Source organism: Sapajus apella, unplaced genomic scaffold (genome assembly GCF_009761245.1).
Source record: "Sapajus apella isolate SASKATOON/1434 unplaced genomic scaffold, GSC_monkey_1.0 scaffold139, whole genome shotgun sequence".
NCBI lineage: Eukaryota > Metazoa > Chordata > Mammalia > Primates > Cebidae > Sapajus > Sapajus apella.
The window spans coordinates 840,849-860,409 of NW_022437079.1; the positions used below are offsets into that span (position 1 = coordinate 840,849).

The 19,561-nt window shown below is 45.6% G+C and overlaps 1 protein-coding gene and 1 long non-coding RNA gene across 2 annotated transcripts in view; one reads left to right on the top strand and one right to left on the bottom strand.

The window, feature by feature from the left end:
- Nucleotides 1-3,830, bottom strand: part of ARNT2 (aryl hydrocarbon receptor nuclear translocator 2) — a 189,027-nt gene extending 185,197 nt beyond the window's left edge. Inside the window, exon 1 of the mRNA XM_032263864.1 lies at nt 3,688-3,830. Coding sequence (XP_032119755.1) covers nt 3,688-3,718 — 31 coding nt within the window. The 5' untranslated portion in view covers nt 3,719-3,830. The remainder of the gene's footprint in view (nt 1-3,687) is intronic.
- A 285-nt stretch (nt 3,831-4,115) lies between these two features.
- Nucleotides 4,116-19,561, top strand: part of LOC116540372 — an 18,089-nt gene continuing 2,643 nt past the window's right edge. The window contains exons 1-2 of the long non-coding RNA XR_004264407.1: nt 4,116-4,693; nt 15,720-15,900. This is a non-coding gene — a long non-coding RNA (uncharacterized LOC116540372). The remainder of the gene's footprint in view (nt 4,694-15,719; nt 15,901-19,561) is intronic.

Consider the following 19,561-nt stretch of genomic DNA (forward strand, 5'->3'; position numbering starts at 1 on the left):
TTAGAACTCCCTGAGGTCAAGAAATACTCTTCCTCATCTCCACATTGCTCTATTTGTTGCAGAGAGCTTGGCTTATCAAAGATATTTAACCAGTTCAACAAACTGATTCAAACGTCCCCCCATCTAAGGCAATTTGTCCAGAGAATCTTCCTGCACTACACCATCCATTCTAGATTAAAATGCCAAAGACCAGAAATCTGGAAGTAGAAAAAAAAATCCAATAATTAATTTCAGAAAAAAGTAGAATTCCAAATCTCTTAAGACATAATTTTGAAATCCTTTAAAACATGCAAGCCTTATTAATTATTCTGCAAATACTCATCTCAGAGACTGTCCACATACTGCCTAATTCCTAATGATTATTGGACTGAATTTGTAGCTGATTTCCTCATGCTTAAATTACAAAAGATGAAGATGGAACAATGACATTGGTGAAACAATCTCCTTCTTAATTGTGCCACTGGAGCTAAAATACCCTTTCATACATATAACTCATTCAAACCTTCACTATTTCCTATAAATCAGAAATACTTAAATGCCATTCAAAAAGGTAGCAAAACAAATAATAGGCGCGCACACACACACACACACACACGAAGATTCTATGACACCACTCTCTAATCCAAAGGATTTATGTCATTTCTGGCCAGAGAGAATACAGAAAATCAGCCAATACAACAGTTTCAGTGACCAATGTAAGGAAATTGGAAATGACCCAGAAGTAGGGGATACCCAGGACCACAGGATATGAGAAATATAGTCAGGACTGTCATAGCAGAAATCATGAGGAGAATATCCGGGAGCCCAATCCTTCTTTCTGCTCTCCCAGAGTAACTGGTAGAAACCCAAACAGGGGACCTTGAAGGAGCAGATTCAAAATTTGGGCCTGGATTATATCAACAGATGTCGGTGAAGACCCCAACATCACCTGTCACCAACAAGGCCCTAGAGAATTCCCACTACACATCACAGAGGAGTGTCATCACAAACGGTTCTGCTGTTGTGAAGTGGTCGGCTGGGAAAAGAGGAACAGGTGGGAGAGGATGCGGAGGTGACTGGCTGTGGCCTTTGTACCCTGGACACAGACTAGCAACAGAAATAAATCCTGGTGCTTCCCAGTCCATTTGCTCTGTTTACCAATATCTTATTCTTTGCAAAGCAACCATATCTGGGGGGAGGAGGGAGGCAGAAAAAGGAATTCAAAGACGTATCACAAGGCCCTTGCCCATGTGAGGTAGGCTGTGGATGACAAGCTTGGGTGCCCTGGCTCTTTTTGTAGTAAATTGCCCACAGAATCTGAAATCTCTCTCTTTGGCTCAAACTCTGAGCCATCTCCCTTTAAGAGATCAAACCCTTTCTCCCGAAGAAGATAGAGAGTCACATGCAGCAAGAATAACACCTCCCCATGAATCATCCTCAGGAGACCAGCAAAAAAAAATGATAGTGGGTAATAGCAAAGGTGATCACCGCAAGGAAGTTTCACTTGAGAAATTGCCACCATGCTCAAGATCCCTGGTGTCTCTGTCAACAGAGAAAAGCATCTGCCAAGCTGGCCAGGTGTTGACTAACAACGCAAACAATCCCCCGCGCTTGCACCATTCAAGTATGCCGCAGTCCAAGGCAGGGGCACAGGCCCTCCTGTGCTCCACACCACTGGGCCAGGGGCAGCGACTCCATCTTTAGTCCACATAGCTCATGAAGAAATGTAATGGACAAAACAGTTTTAAACAATCATGTCCTGGCGTGGAAATTACGTAAATCGTCAGGGATTTTACTCCTGTTCCGAATGTAAAGCTGCGTTGGACTAAAAGATCTTCATTTAACTTCTTTTGCTTTCTCTAATTTCATAACATTTAAATCTTCCAACTTTCTATTGATTTTGAATTAGTTGAATGGGTTGAAATGGCAGCTTCAGTTGCGGCAAAACGACACGGATGTGTTTTCAGACCAGCCATGTTCCTCCTCAGTGTTCTGGACAGAGGCCTCCTTGTCTGTTCTTCCAGGAGTCCCTATTTCTGCGGTTGGAACTGCCTTCCTTGGAATTACACAGGCTCTTCACCTTGGTGTCTCCATGGACACCTCCCTTTGCCTCTCATTGGCCTCCTCCTTTACTGCTACTCCAGATCTAATCAGTGCCAAACCTGAAACTCCTCCACCTGCCCCGTGTGCATTCCTTCCTCTCTGGTCCAGCCACAGCCACCAAGTCTGGCCTCCCCAGGACCCGCCTCATTTCATGCTGGCCTCCCTGCCCCAAGTCTTCTTCCCTCCTTTCTATGTTTCCTAGACATGGCTGACAAATCAACCTTCCAGAAAAAGTGATCATGCAATTTCCTTGTTCAATACCATTGAGGACTCTCTCTCTTTTTTTTCTACTTTCTATTTTATTGTATGGTTCTTAGGAAGTATGCAGAGAACTCTCCCTTAACGTGGAGAAAGTCCTCACTCCTCAGTCTGTCCTTTAAAGCCTGGCCACATCCAAACAACTCAATGTTAAATCCCACTGCTGCCTCTTATAACCCCAGTGCACCAACCACTCACCGACCTCTGCACATTCTTAGAACAAGTCCACTGTCATTTATGCCTGCAATGCCCCTCTGCTCCTGACTCTGTACCTTCAAACCTTCCCGTCTTCAAGGTTCAGGCAAAACGTCCAATCTCCAAAAGCCGTCCCTGGCCCCCTTCGATGAAAAGGATCTTTCATTCTTAACCCCATGATGACAGATGCTTTCCTTTGCGAGGCATTGATGTTCCTCCCTCCACCCTCCCCATCTCCAACACATGACCTCCCTCTGCTGGGAATTTCCTGGGGGCCACACTCTGTGACTCTCCCTGCATCCTCCACAGGGACTACCAACCTGCCATGCCCACAGCAGTCTCTGCACAACACCAAAAGTTTGTACCAGCTTAGATGTCCACCTTTCTCTTCTCCCACACCCTGCTCATCAGGTAGAGAACTTTCCCAACAAAAACCGAACTTCCCTGCTACAATACCGAAACAAGTCAAGGCTGCCACTCCATCACAACTCTTCTATTTTTGAAATCTTTCGGGAACGAGCTCAGTTGTCACAGGCTGCACCCTGCGGAAAGGTCAGCCCAGAAGGCAGAGGATGCCACTTGGGCAGGACCGTGGCTGCTCCACGCTGGTGACCACAGGCTGGGTGTTTTGTGCCCCTAGAGGGCTGGGACACAGCAGCCAGTCGCAAAAGACGCAAAGGACCAGCGCTTGGGTGTGGGGCGGGCAGGGCAGAGTCCCGGGAGTTGGACCCTGTTGAATCCCGGCTCCAAACTTTTCCCTCAGTCAGCGCGGAGCCCTCCACCAGGCAGGACTGGCTGACGCCGCGATGCCACAAAAGCCGGGACCGGAAGAGAAAAATGCGTGGGATGGGGAAGGCAAAGGTGGTTATTTTCAGAACTTCGGGGGCTCCCGGGCCGGCCCTTGGGGTTCCCGAGCGTGCGAGGCCAGCGTGCGGCCGCCCGCGGGGCCGGACCGGCGCCTGCCCGGGACCGGATGGGCAGGGTCGGGATGCAGACGCCGCTCCGGTGCTGGTGCTGATGCTGCGGCCGCCGCGCGCTGACAGCCGCTCCGCCACCCACCGCGCCGAGCTGCGGCTCCGCGCCCCGGTCCGCTCCGGCCCCAGGCAGGGCCTGCGGGCTGCGGCGGGCGGCGGGGCCCAGGCCGCTACTCACCCGGAGGGTTGACCGCCGCCGGGGTTGCCATCTTGCTCGGAGAGGATCGGCGCGCGCCGCCAGGGGCGCGGGAGGGGCGGCGCGGAGCCGGGCGCAGCCCCGGGGACCCGGTCAGGCCCAGGCGCCGCCGCCACACAAAGGAGGGCGCTCCCTCCGCGCTCCCCGCCGCCGCGGCCGCCCGCCGTCCCCGCCTGCCCCGCCTCCGCCTCCCCCTCCTCGGCCGCCTCCTCACAGTTCAGCCTTTGTCGCGCGGCGGGGGGCGCCCGGCCCGCGGCTCCCCGGTCAGAGCGGTAGCACCGCGAGACTTGCGGCTGCGGGCGGCGGGACCCCCAGGTTGGGCGCCGCCGACTGGCGGGGCAGAGGCCGGGGCGCCCCCTCGGGCCCGCGCAGGGACCACAGGCGCCCCTCCCGCGTTCGCCTGGCCCGGGCTGCCCCCGCGCGCCCACGCCCCAAGTGCCCGGGCGCGCATCACCGAGGGGCGCAGTGCCCAGGCCAGGGGGCCAGGGCGGCGCGGGTGCAGGAGAAGCCCATTTAGATTCAGAGGGAAGCCGGCCCTGGGAGACGGCCGCGAGGAACAAAGGCGCCCCAGAGCTGCCCACTTAGCATGCCAGAGCCGCGCTGCTCGGCTGCCAGGCTGGGGACGCGGCCCGGTGCGGAGCGGAGGGCGCCGGGCCCCGGGATCTCCTAAGGCCACGGGCACCTCCAAGGCCACCGCCGCACACCGCTTCGGAGTGCACGGTGCACGCGCCCAGGCACAGCAGCCGGGCCCCAGAGATTGCGAACGCCTTGGCTTTGAGTAAGGCGCCCAGCTCTACCATCCTTCTTACCGTGATGACTCCCCGTGGTTATTACCTGAGGGCGTTGCAAGAGCCTTATTTACACTGCCAAGTTGAGAATTTAAAAAGATTTTTTTTTTAAATAGGTTTATCTGCGTGTCCTGGTGAAGTTAGGATGCAGAGAACTTGGAGCGGTTGTTTTCTACCAGACACGAGGATCCCTGTGAGAGGTAATGGCCCCATGGAAGGACACGCCACCATCGTGGTCGCCTGTAAAGGTTAAATGGAAGAATAAATACATCCCAGGTGAACGCTGAGAAGGGCAAGATGGCCCCTAAAGCAGGCATGTTTGCAGAAACATCAGACTATCTTAAATCCTTCCAAAGAGGCATTTTCTGGAAGGTAGGGAAACAACGTTTGGGGTATATGTTCAAATAAGCATTCTCCACTTTGGGAGGCCGAGGCGGGCGGATCACGAGGTCAAGAGATCGAGACCATCCTGGCCAACATGGTGAAACCCCGTCTCTACTAAAAAAAAATACAAAAAAAATTGGGGTCTGTCGGGGAGAAATAGGGGAGGGACAGCGGGGGGTGGGGAGTTGGGGAGAGATAGCATGGGGAGAAATGCCAGATATAGGTAATGTGGAGGAAGGCAGCAAATCACACTGCCATGTGTGTACCTATGCAACAATCTTGCATGTTCTTCACATGTACCCCAAAACCTAAAATGCAATTTAAAAAATACAAAAATTAGCTGGGCGTGGTGGCATGAGCCTGTAGTCCCAGCTACTCGGGAGGCTGAGGCAGGAGAATTGCTTGAAACCGGGAGGCGGAGGTTGCAGTGAGCCGAGATCGCGCCACTGCACTCCAGCCTGGCGCCTGGCGACGGAGCGAGACTCTGTCACCAAAAAAAAAAAAAAAAGGCATTCTCTTCGGGGAGTATTTGTCACTACCAATCTAATAGTTTATCAATTCCACAAATGTTGAATGTCTGCTGTGCGCCAGACACAAAGCCAGGTGTTGAGTATACCATGGAAAGAAAGACACAGGAGTCTCTTCTCCAAGGGCTTCTAGTCTCGGGGGAGGGTGGGGAGGAGTGAAACAAAGTGTCTGCGCTCAAGCAGCACACAGCTGCCTTGGGGCTTCGGGCAGAAGCCCTGAAATTGGCATCTCCAGCCTGTGGTCACTACTGAATGAAGGAAGGCAGACAGGAGGTGGAGGATCTGGGGAAACCAAAATTAGGCTTTGAAGAAAAGAGCAGGACAGGTGGAAAAAGAAGACATTTCAAGTGAAAAATAAAGCAGGTGTGCACCCAGCCACAAGATAGGCCAGGCCCGGACAGAGAAACCAGGATATCAGCTATGGCCCACCCCCATGCCCCATATCGAAGTTGACTGTTCCTGATTCCAACATCAAGCTGAATGAGAATTCAGCCTCTCTTCTGCATACCCGGAAAGGCAATACACTCAAATACCAACTTAATTAATGCATAACATATACTGGACTGAAGATTTCTTTTTTTAAAAATTTATTTTATTGCACTTTAGGTTTTGGGGTACATGTGAAGAACATGCAAGATTGTTGCCTAGGTACACACGTGGCAGTGTGATCTGCTGCCTTCCTCCCCATCAGCTATATCTGGCATTTCTCCACATGCTCTCTCTCCCCAACTCCCCACCCCCCACTGTCCCTCCTCTATTTCCCCCCAACTGACCCCACTGTGTAGTGCTCCCCTCCCTGTGTCCATGTGTTCTCATTGTTCAACACCCGCCTATGAGTGAGAACATGCGGTGTTTGATCTTCTGCTCTTGTGTCAGTTTGCTGAGAATGCTGGTTCCAGGTTCATCCATGTCCCTACAAAGGACACGAGCTCATCGTTTTTGATGGCTGCATAATATTCCATGGTGTATATGTGCCACATTTTCCCTGTCCCATCTATCATCAATGGGCATTTGGGTTGGTTCCAGGTCTTTGCTATTGTAAACAGTGCTGCAATGAACATTCGTGTGCACGTTGGACTGAAGATTTCTTAAGGAAAGTACAAGAGGAGGCTCTCCTCACTCACTCTACATCAAACAAGTAAAACTCCAGCTTGGATATTTCTGCTGCCCAGAGTCCCTTCTGGATCCTTCTCCCCAGAGGCCATTCAGTCTCTGGTGGCTCATCTACGTAAGCAGCACTTGGCATCACTGCCTCCTATCCCACGAGGCTCTTTTTTCCTCCAACTTTCCACACCCCTTAGAAGCAAGCAAGTTCCTCTCCTTGGTGTTTATGTATCGGTATAGCATTTCAGCCAGGATCTATGGCTCATTTTGTCTCCAATATATTTCTAATATCCTCCACGAAAATAAAATGTGAGTGAACACAACTCTTACGCACACACACATTTAAACATAGATTTGTTGACAAGTTTTACTTTCTTACCCTGCTGTTGTGTTCTGCCCATTTTTCTAAATGTTACTCAGCTAATATCTTTAATACTGGATCTTGCACAAGCTTCCCACTTCTTGCACTGGTCATTGCCATAAAAGACAAGTGACATGTGGACAACTGGATACTTCCCATAGTCTGGAGTCTGCCATGCTGTGGTTTTTGGTGTGTAATAAATACATTTAGATTTTCACAAAGGAGACATTTCATCTTCTCCCCCAGTCACTGGATTTTGGAAGTACAAAGGACCTTTGACATCATCCAATTCTGTCCCCAGAATTTGCAGATAATGAAACTGAGGCTCAGGGTAGCCAAGGTCATGCAGCTTAATAGCCAGACAAGATTTAGAACTGGGTTATTCGCAATACTGGGATTTGGTGGCTGGGGATGGGGAGTGGTTAGGGTGTTGGAGAAGAGATAGAGAAATGGAAGACTCACCTTCTCTCTCTTGTCTCTCAGTATTAAATAGGTTAAATGCTCAGAAACACTGATTGTGGATGAAAACCTCCCCACTTAAGTAAACAGACTGAAATGGAGTGGTTAGTCATTGTTGAATACTGAGTGGCATTTACATAAAACAGTGGTCTGGTGCTAATTATGAGTTAGTAGACTGTGACCAGTTAACACGGGCTCAGGAATTCCACTTAACCTTTAAACAACCTAGAACTCTTTGAAATTCCAAAGGAGGCTGTTGAATTTGAAGCTGAGATTTGCATTTTTGAAAAGATTAATGCAGACCCACTGGGCCCACAGCACCCGATTGTGGGTACAGCGCTCCCAGAAATGACCAGAATCGACCAGCCACTGTGCTGATGCATACCAGGGTCCACAGCCTTTCTTGCTTGCTTCTTTTTTTTTTTTTTTTAACTTGGTGGGAGAAAGCAGCCACCTCAGTTCTGCTTCACACCCCGTTAAGTCCTAGCACTAGAGACAAAGGATCTCCATTGTCTAATATGTACTGATCCAAGGCAATTTTATCTTCTTTTAACTTCACTTTAAGATAGCAAGAGGCCAGGAATGAAAGCACGGCCTTCTGCAGAAGGAGAAGAAAAATAACCACAGGCTCTCTCTCCATTCTGCATGTGTCCTCTCAACCCTTCCTTCCTCCTCCATTCTTTCTAACTTCTCTCTTTGCTGGAGAGAAAGGCTCATGGGTCCCTGTTATCCCCACTGCCACCTCCTTATCTTTATCTCTGCACGGGTCACAACTGCCCACAGGTTGTCTGTCCAGGTACTACCTCCAGCCCCACCCTTGCCTTCTTCTCTACGAGGCCTCTCCTTTGCACCAAGAATCATGGACTTACAACAGATCAAAAGTGGATGAGATCTTAGTTTTAGACAAAAAGGCATAAACACCAGCCTTTGAAGCAGAAAGCATGGTATAGGTTTTTGCTCCGTCACTTCATGAAACTTCTCTCAGCCTCACTTTCTCCTCCTGGGAAGTGGGGATAAGGTTACCTACTAGGCTGAGTTTTGGTGAAGATGACATCGAATGAAGTAATGCGCATGCTGCATACACTTTAGAGACCTTAAAATGTATTGCGATGGCATTGCAGAGGGAAGAAGAAAAGTAGGGCAAGTCCCTGTCCCACAGAGGTAGGAAGGGGAAGCTCATTGTGCTTGCCATTCATGGAGAGTGGGGAGAAGGAAGGAAGGAGGGTGGGAGGAGAAACAGGCAATCAGACCCTGGTGCTGTAATTTCCGTGGAAGGTATATCAAGCCAGCTGATGGAATAGCCAAAAGCAGAGGCGTTTCTGGCCACCGCCCTTGTGGGAGTCTTGAGAAAGATAACACACAGGGTGGTTCTGCAGGGACTGAGGGGTGTGGCTGCAAACGTGGGCCTGTGATGTGGTGCTCCTGGCTCTCGCGGCTCTGTGAGGTGTGCTAGATGTCCCACAGGTGAGGGGACATGGAGGCACTGAGGGTCTAAGCTAACAAATATCTGGGTGAGGACTAAGAGGCTATAGTAGGCAGCACTAAATAAACAAAGGCCCCAAACCGAGGCCACAGATATCAGCTCTCAGTGAGAGGCCTCCTAAAGACTCCTTAACAGTCGCCAGCCAAGTGACCATCCCAGCCCCTCAGAATGGAGGTGGGCAAGACTCTAAGGCTCCCTTCTCTCCCGCCACTCCCTCCATGACCACGTAGACACCACCTTGAAGGGGAGCTGAGCGTAAAAGGGAAAGGACCTAAAATGACAGTGTGCTCACCTGGGTGACGCTAAGTTTTCTAAGAGATGGGCTAAAACAAAGAAATACCATGAGCTCTCAAGGTTAAAGTTCATTTGGTTCAGATAAGTATGAGATGAGCACATTTCTAAACCTTTTACAGGGATGAAAAGAGACAATCTAAAGTGAGAAATACAACAGATGGAAACGTATCTATGGTGAGAACACACCATCCACGAACTCTTAGGAATCAAGACCAAGTACCATAGTGCTAAAATGTACACGACAAAAACTACCAGGAATTTAAGGAGAAGCTGACAAAAATCACCCTATCAGTAAAGTCTTTAACCAAGCTCTTCTAGTTACTGGTCAATGAGATCATCAACAACAAAGGACAAATGTAAAATATGCTGAGTTGATTTGAGGTTTGTTTACTCTCGGCCTATTGGAGGACTCTGCTCCACTTCCCCTCTCCCCACGCCCCCGACCCAAGCATGCCAGCCCCAGGAGGAAGGCATGGGGCGACTGAGTGGATTTGGAGACTACAATTGAGCCACAATGCTGCAGGCATAATCTTGCTCCCTGGCTGTGTCTTGTCTCTTGGGAGTCGTTCTCTTGCGAACAGAGCCCTGTGTCCCAAAGCCTGAGCTTCTTCGGGTGTTGAAGAACAGCACGTGTTTGTGCTTCTGCTTCTGCTATGTTCTCTGGCTGTCTCAGGGACTAGTGGCATCTGGACTGGCCTTTTCTACCACACGGAGCCATGATGACTTTGCAGCTTAGACTTTAAGCTGCTCTCAGAGCACAGAATTGGAAGCCAGACAGTCCCCTGTTCAAATCTCAGCAATTCTACTTACTGCTCAGTGTGAGTGAGACTCCCTGTACCTCCATTTCCTCATCCATGACCTACTGATATGAATAGTACTGATCTCATAGGGGTTTTATGAGAATTAAATGAGATAATATTTGTAAAACACTTAGAACATCATCTGGCATGTGGTTGGTATAGGGTATTTGTTGACATTATTATCAGAGAGGTGAGGTAAGTTCAGCCTTCTCATCCCCAAAGTGAGATGGGACAAATTGAATTAAAATGAAAAAGTAACTGACAATTTGGAAAATAGTATAATGATGACTATCTGTATCAAAAGCTATCTGCAGAGAAAAATTCACAGCTGCAAATACTTGATTATTAAATAGAAATGAATGGGAATAAGTGAAATGAGCATTTAGCTCAGGAATCTCAGGGTTGTTGAATATTTTGTACCTGAAAACACCCAACTCAAATTAGCTTATGTAGCCATATTTTTGGTAAGATGCTAAGGTTGCCCAGGTAACCAAAAGAAAGGGTTAACAACCAAAACTCAGTAGGGCAGGGATACAGTTAGACTTCAGGAAACTTGGAGCCAGGCATCTGGACCTCACAAGGACTCCCTGTGTGTATTTCCCTCTCCCTCCCTTCATGTGTCTTTCTTTCCCTCTGCACACACCTTCTTCCACGTGGTGAAGAACGTCACTCCTGACAGGTAGAACGGAAACTTGGGCTCCCATGATCAGAAAGGGGCTCCCTCTCTTGAAGGAATGGCACCTCGGGGAAAGGTTGGGGGAAGCTCTGGTTCAAGTCACGTGCCTGCTCCTAGACCAACCTTGCCCTGGGCACCATGCCGTCCCAGATAGGGAGAGGAGACAAGAATGTGTGGGAAGGAAGCATCCCTTGATGGGACCCGGAGGCTAGAGCTGCAGAGAAGCAGCGCTCTAGAGGGTGGAGCTGTGGACAGGCTAGGAGAACATTCCCACAGATGTCTGCCACAGAGTGGGAAAAAAATGATAGCAGGGGGAAAATGAAAGAAGATAAATTCAGAAACAAGTTTAGCAAGCACTAAAAGAAACATTCATAAATCAGTCCAAGGGCAGAGGCTCTGGAATGAACCCCTGTGTCTGTGATTCTACCTTCCTGTCCATTTTTACCTCCATACTTGCTCCCCATTCCCCTCAATTATGCTCCAGTGAGATCCAGCCTCACAGTCATTTCCTACATGCACCACCTGTTTCCTTTGCCCAAAATGCTCCCCTCCGCAGTGATCCTCTCATTCATTAGGAACCACGTGTGGATTGCCTTCTCTCATCTAGGCAGTGCGCTCATGATTTCTTCCAGGATGGACTGCCAAGTTCCTCCTTTCCTCTTAATTCTAACACATATCTCACTGCACAAGAATTGGTTTTTAAAGTAGCATACTTATTTATTTCATTAGTCTGTGAGCCACTACCTTCGTCTTTTTTTTTCTTTCTCTGGTACCCAGCTCACAACCTGAGCCATATGAAGTATTAGCATATTTATGGAGTGAGTGGTTGAACCTCTTACCAGACATCAGTGATCACATAAGCAGGATATTTCTTTCTTTGTCTCTTCCATGGCAGCATACATAGAGCTAAATGTTGTGTCCTCTTGCAAAAGCTAACATGTTCCCAGTGTTAGGGAACCCAGCATCTTTCAATTTTTAACCCTTCTTCTCTGGACTTTTATTTTTGATTTCCTGCTTTGATTCTGATTCATATTAAAAGCTACATTAATTACTCTTGGAGAAAAGAGGGAAATAGGGAAAAGAAGATATTCTACTCATCAGTTAGTGCCCTATTCAGTATAAGTCTTCATGTTTTCCCAGCCCATGGGAAAGATTTCAATAACTCCATTTACCAGTTGTAGTTATAACAAATTCTCATCTGTGCCCAGCACCTTCTGACTTTCAAATCATTTTAACACCACTATTTCACTGGTCTGGGCATTTTTTATTTGGTCTTATTAGTGAAGAAGGGCCATTTACATGAAATTATTCAGATTTTAATAGCCAACCACTTTCCTGTTGTATTAATTCATTTTGGAAGCCACCTGTACAAACGAGAACAATCTTTTTCAGCATAATACAATTATCTGGACGTTTTAGCAGGTAATGCTGAATATGTGCATCTGCTCTTTTCTTATGTTACATGCAGAGAAGTAATCTTTGCTTTAAAATGCTAAGTGAATTAATGGGGTTGGTTAATGATTAATCCGTCTTTCCAAGTTACACTCAGCATTCTGTTGGCGTCCACACTGGTTACTCTGATACAACAGGGCTCCACCAAGTTCATTATCCAACTGACTGGTCTGGGACTGCATGATCATTAGCATGCAAATTACCACAATCAAAGGACAGGTAACAATGACTTCCCTTCCTGTGGGTCACACAGTTAGGTGGAAAGGAAGCATGTTTTCGTTTAAGGAAATTTATTTTGAGAACATTCAGTCTAACTCATTGAGGAATTAGATTTCGGTGCTTTGAACATCTGGCCATTTTAAACAGAGTCATAGAATTTTAGCAGTGAACTTTCTAGTACACAATTTAGAGGTAAACCTAAGAAACTTCCTCATTCTCCCTATGTATTGTACATGTTAGGGCATTAAGGGTTGGAGTGGAAGAGAGAGGTGCTGCTTTTGCATCTTGAGCGAAGTGGAAGAGTCATGGGTTGGAGGGAAGATGTGGATTGCGGAGAAGGAGAAGCAGTGACAGTCACTCCATTCTTATGTCTCAAAGTATAACACAAATGCCCACCAACCCTGCTAGGGAGAACTCTAGTTTTCACAATGGTTCCCACCCCAGGCCTTTCTGGGGCAGGGGTCGTGGATGGGAGGGTCCTCGAGGAAGCTGAATCTCTCACAAACCTGTCTTGATTGCCTCTTGTCACACCGTCGTCCACTTCCCTGCTACCTCCAGTCCAGACTTCCGTCCCGATCAGCACCCATCTCTTCCGGTAACCCTGCTCGATTTCTGTTCTTCTGGCACTGCTGCCAACACCATGGCTGCCATCCAGAGTTAGCCTCAGAGCAGGCCTCTGCTCTCCGCTCTTTCCAAAGGCCGTTCCTGCTCTTCCTTACTACCTGCACGTGGGGCAGAACCCATAAGTAGTTCTAGCTCTTGCTGCAGAAACTGCTGACTTCTCCAGAGACCCACTGTTTCCCTGTGTTGCTAATTCATCTACTACTTGAACTGAAAACCAACTCGCTATCAACTGACAACCAAGCCAAACCAAACCAAAGAGGTGTGTTGGTACCATTTGGCCAGCCTGCCTCCGGGTGCACCCCTCACCACCCACATATTCCAGACCTCACTGGCCTTAAAGCCAGAGCTCAAATTCCTTCCAGCCTCCTGAATGAGGGAGAAGTTCCTTCCTTAGCCAATCCAGAGCCCACCTCAATTCCTGGCTTAAGGTTACCAATTCTCCTAGATGATTGAAAGTGAGACACCCATTCCTTCCTGACCTGCCAAGATGGGGTTTCTCCTCCTGCCCATGTGGTCTCAACAAGGCAATAATGAGAGATGGATAATGGTACATTTCTCTAGGTCTGTGTTTCTCAATTTTATACATTATTAAAAGTAAAACCCCTGGCTACAAAGGAAAATAACTGGTATAAATGTGGGATGATGGCAAAGGCAGGGCTGGGGTCTTCTTATTCCTACATTACTGTTGTTAAACTCCAGCACACTACAACATTGAGGAAAAGAAAATGCTTAGGGAAAAACACAGATCCTCGCCCCGTCACTATTTCATCAGCTGAGTCTCTAAAATTGTAACTTAAACAGCATATTGGTATATCAAATCATATTCATGTTTGTATGATACTTAAATGGGAAAATCCCTGACATTCCCAATTTTCATTGTGAAGAGCATTCTGCTTTTGTTCCTGGTGCTTAAGTTGTTTACATAAAGCATAAGAATTTGGTCAAAGGAGAGCCAACCGCAGGGCCTTAGCCCCCTTGCTGACTGTGACACGTCTCGGAGGCTGTGCATATAACGTGCCTTTGACACTCTCATTTTTCCTTTTTTTCTGGGCCGAAGTCTATTCCTAACTAGAGTTTCCCCAGTCACCCTGCTCAGAGGGCTCAAAAAGAGGAGGAATTTGTTTGCTGAGTTGGCAAGATGGTTTCTGAAGCTGTTTCTGAAATTCTGACCATGGTAACAGGAAATTGAAGGCAAGATACTGGAAATAAAGGCAAATTAGATATAACTGTTTACAGCCAATGTTAACTTAAAGGAAGATCTTTTTTGGATCAAATGTAAAAAAAAAAAAGAGCTAGCAAATCTAACAAGACCTGCTAAAGATGAATATGTATTCGGTGGGGGAAAAAAGAATAAAGACTTGTTACAAGTAACATTCTGGAGAAAAGCATAATAAAATGTAATGATACTCAAGAACTTCTTTGTCAATAGCAAAGAATAGTCTATGAGGAACTTCGTCAAGGAAGAAGATGTGCCCAGGACCCAAGTGATTCCCTGCCATGCCGCCAGTCTCCTCCTTGATGGGGGAACATTAGGCTGTTATGTGTGACTCAGTGATACAGGCCACAAGGCCATCTTTCTAATCTCCCGTCACTCCACTTCCAGCTCATACTCCACATGCAGACACACACACAACCCACCCTGCCCCAGCAACCTTCAGAGGACAATCTGGCTTCCTAAGGAGACTTTTCTATAAAAGGTAATGAGCGGATCAGCCCACAGGTTCACTCTAGCTTACTCGTCATTTCTGCTCCCTATTAAAAATGAACTGATGTATCATCAGGTCAGTCTGTCCCGCAGGACCTGATGGGCTTTGCTTGAGCTAAAAAGAAAAAACAAGGTTCCAGACCAAGGGGTGTAGTCATGCCCCAGGACGACACTGAGCAGCCCCTGGCCTCCCTAGAGAGCATCTTTGTCTCACTGATTTCCAATTTTAATCTGTAAACAACTATATCATATTTATTTTTTGTGAATATTTTGGTAAACATCTATATATGTGTGCGCATATATATATACACACACACATATATATATACAAACTGTGTATCTACCAAGTGTCTAAAATATTGCAAAATTGTTTTATATAGATTTCATTTAACCCTTTAAAGTAATTCTTTAATGCAGTTAATATTATTTTCATTCTGTAGATCTGGTGACTGATACTCAGAGAGTTAAAATGATTTGCCTAAGGTCACACAACTGATAAATGTTGTAGCTAAATATGTGAACACAGACAAATCTGACTCCAAAATTCTTGCTCAGTCAATCTCAAAGTATTACCTTGTGCAAACTAGAGCTCTCCCCACTGATAATGTTGTCCCATTTTAACACAGAAACTTGAAATGTAACTTCTCTTGCTAACTTAGTGAAGTAAATTGGAATGAGATTGAGGAGGCTCTCTGTAAATAAAAGAAACAAACAAAAAATAATGAGCAGATATTCAATATTCACATATAGAGCAAGATATAAATTCAAACTTTTGATAATGATTTAAGTAAACAAAACAAACAGAAACAGAGTCGTAGAGAGACTCAATAACTTGCCTAAGGTCATACAGCTAGTCAAAAACATGGTCCAGATTCAACATCGGGTCTCTGCATCTACTAAAGATGCAGGAGCCAGCAGGCTGACCACTCCGAGAACTCACCATTGTGCTTTCACTGGTAGGTGATTGAATGCACCTTATGATGCTACGGGATGTGAGAACAAGGGGGTGGGGTGGGGTAGGCGAAGTGAGTAGGCTTTTTACATTAATAAAAGTACTAACACTGACACTATTTTTTGTTGAATAAAATAAACATACTAGGAATTAATAAATAACAAAAATACTAATTTGTAACAATAGGAAGACAGCTAAACCACCAAGGCCCAGCCAACTGGTGGGGTCCTGAAATGAATGTCCCTTGAAAGCAGCACATCTTTGCACTCTGCCAATGAAGAGATTGTTTACATGAAATTAGATTGAGTTTAAAAGAAGGCAGGAAGAAAGAAGAAAACGCTAAGACTACAGTTCTATGAGTGTGCATGTGAGTAACAAAAACATTGCGTGCGAAGGGAATTTGCAATGCTATCATTGGCTCAGAACGAGATTAATACTCTTCATGCACTTTTTGTTTTCTGTGAAGTGATTTGTCTTTCCAACTATTTATATTTTTTATTTTGAAATATCAGGCTTACAATAGAGTTGCAAAAATAGTAGAAAGAACTATCATAAGCCTTTCACCCCAGCTGTTAACATTTTGCCACATTTGCTTTATCATTTCTCCTCTCTCTCTCTCTCTGTCTCTCTCTGTGTGTGTACATATATATGTATATATATGTATATTACCAATGTTATTGTTTCTGAACCATTTGAGAATAACTGGAGACACTAGAATCCCTTCTGCTCAATTCTTTTTTTTTTTTTTTTTTTTTGAGACAGAGTTTCGCTCTTGTTACCCAGGCTGGAGTGCAATGGCGCGATCTCGGCTCACCGCAACCTCCGCCTCCCGGGTTCAGGCAATTCTCCTGCCTCAGCCTCCTGAGTCGCTGGGATTACAGGCACATGCCACCATGCCCAGCTAATTTTTGTATTTTTAGTAGAGGCGAGGTTTCACCTTGTTGACCAGGATGGTCTCGATCTCTTGACCTCGTGATCCACCCGCCTCGGCCTCCCACAGTGCTGGGATTACAGGCTTGAGCCACCGCGCCCGGCCTTCTGCTCAATTCTTATGTATTTACTGAGAAAAAGGACTCTCTCTTACATACCACATTATAATTATCAAATAAAAAAATTATCGTTGATATAATTATCTAAGCTATAAACCTTACTCATTTTCTCCCAATTATCCCAAAATTGTCCTCTATGGAAAGAAAGAATTCTAGTTCGGGGTCCAACCCAGGATCACATGTTACATTTAGTTGTCACGACTTTATGTCTCTTTAATCTAGAAATGTTTCTACTTTTAAAAAGTATTATTTTAGAGCAGTTTTAGATTCACAGTAAAATTTAGTGAGAAGTACAGAGTTCCCACATGTCCCCTACCCCTCCACGCACACAGCCTCCGCAAATATCAACATATCCCAGCAGAGTGATACATTTGTTATGGTCAGTAAACCTACATTGACACATCATTTTTATCCAGAGTCCATAATTTACATCAGGGTTTACACTTGTGATGTGCATTCCATGGGGCTGGACAAATGTATAATGAAGTGTATCCACTTTTTAAAATTCTCCATGTTCCACCTATTCATCCCTCCTTCCCTACTAATCCCTGGAAACCACTAATTTTTTACTATCCCAGTAGTTTTGCCTTTTGTGGGATGTTATATATTTTAGAACCATACAGTCTGTAGACTTTGCAGATTAGCTTTTTTTCTTTATTCAAAAAAAAAAAGTGGGATACATGTGCAGAATATACAGGTTTGTTACATAGGTATACGTGTGACATGGTGGTTTGCTGCACCTATTGACCTATCCTCTAAGTTCCTTCTGTTCAGCCCCTACTTCCTGACGGGCCCTGGTGTGTGTTGTCCCCTTCTGTGTGTCCATGTGTTCTCAATGTTCAGCTCCCACTTATGAGTGAGAATAAGCAGGTTTGCTTTTCTGTTCCTGTGTTAGTTTGCTGAAGATGATGGCTTCCAGCTTCATCCATGCCCCTGCAAAGGACATTATCTCATTCCTTTTTGTGGCTGCATAGTATTCCATGGTGTATATGTACCACCTTTTCTTTATCCAGTCTATCTTTGATGGGTATTTAGGTTGGTTCCATGTATTTGCTGTTGTGAATAGTGCTGCAGTAAACATATGTGTGCATGTGGTTTTCTGTTCCTGTATTTGTTTGCTGAAGATGATGGCTTCCAGCTTCATCCATGTCCCTGCAAAGGAAATTATCTCATTCCTTTTTATGGCTGCATAGTATTCCATGGTGTATACGTTCCACATTTTCTTTATCCAGTCTGTCACTGATGAGCATTTAGGTTGGTTCCATATCTTTGCTATTATAAATAGTGCTGCAATAAACATACGTGTGCATGTGTCTTTATAGTAGAATGATTTATATTCCTCTGGGTATATACCCATTAATGAAATTGCTGGGTCAAATGGTATTTCTGGTTCTAGATCCTTGAAGAATCGCCATACTATCTTCCACAATGGTTGAACTAATTTACATTCCTACCAACAGTGTAAAAATGTTCCTATTTCTCCACGGCCTCACCACCATGTACAGGTATTGATCGACTTACGACCTATGCAACTTACAACCATTCAACTTTACGACCACAATCGCTAGCCACGACTGCTCAGCATCTGGCAGCACAAACGTTGCCCAGCTGGGCGTACGACAGTGCGGACCAGCTTCCTTGCCCAGCTGGGCGTACGACAGTGCGGACCAGCTTCCAGCAGCACTACCATTGCCGCGTGCACCATTTCAACTCTTATCCCAGACTCGGTACAGCAATTTGTGTTTTGTGTCTTGGATATTTTTCATCAAACCCCTCCCAATAAACTTCTTATACTTTTCGAAGCAATGGACCCAAACATTGAACGATTTGCAAGGATTGAACGGATGGCACACGATGTGTTTCATCTGTATTGTGAAATTTATGAAGAAAAAAAGAAATATACAATTCAGACAAAGCTCACCATGTTTATGAAAAAACCAACTCTGGTAACCCCAACTGCTGCCTCAGATGACGACATCAACAATCCACAGCCAAGCACACCAGCGACCAATAAAATGTTTCGTACATGTTTATATATTTTGATATGTTTTGCAATTGGGAAAATGTTTCCTATGGTATTTTTTACACCTGTATTTTGTATTTTTGTATGCACCTGTATTTTGTAATTTTGTATGTTTTGCAAATATTAAACCAGTTGTACTGGTAATGCAGTGTTTTACTTAAACCTGACGAATGTAAAAATAAGAAACAAAATGGTGTAGAGATGATACAAATGGCATAAAATAAACAAAGAAAATTATGATATATACCTATAATGAAAGAAAATTATGATAAAATATGACTTAAAGATTTTTATAACATCATTTCACAGTACTGTACATATACAGTAGCCTACTCAACTTACGACCAAATCGTGTTACAACCGGTCTGTTGGCACCAATCGTGGTCGTAAGTCAAGCACTAGCTGTATTTGTTTCCTGATTTTTTAATAATCAACACTCTGACTGGTGTGAGATTGTCTCAGTGTGATTTTCATTTGCATTTCTCTGATAATTAGTGAATCTCACAATCTCAGCTCACTGAAACCTCCTGTGTTCATGCGATTCTCCTGCCTCAGCCCCCCAAGTAGCTAAGGTTACAGGCCCCCCACCACACCCAGCAAATTTTTTTTTTTATTTTTAGTAGAGATGTGATTTCACAATGTTGGCCAGGCTGGTCTTGAATTCCTGACCTCAGGTCATCCACCCACCTTGGCCTCCCAAAGAACTGGGGTTACAGATGTGAGCCACTATGCCTGGCCTCCTTTACCCAATTTTGATGGGGTTGTTGATTTTTTTTCTTTAAATATGTTTAAGTTCCTTGTAAATTCTGGACATTAGACCTTTGTCAGATGGGTAAATTGCAAAAATTTCCTCCCGTTCTGCAGGTTGCCTGTTCACTCTGATGATAGTTTCTTTTGCTGTGCTCTTTAGTTTAATTAGATCCCATTTGTCAATTTTGGCTTTTGTTGCAATTGCT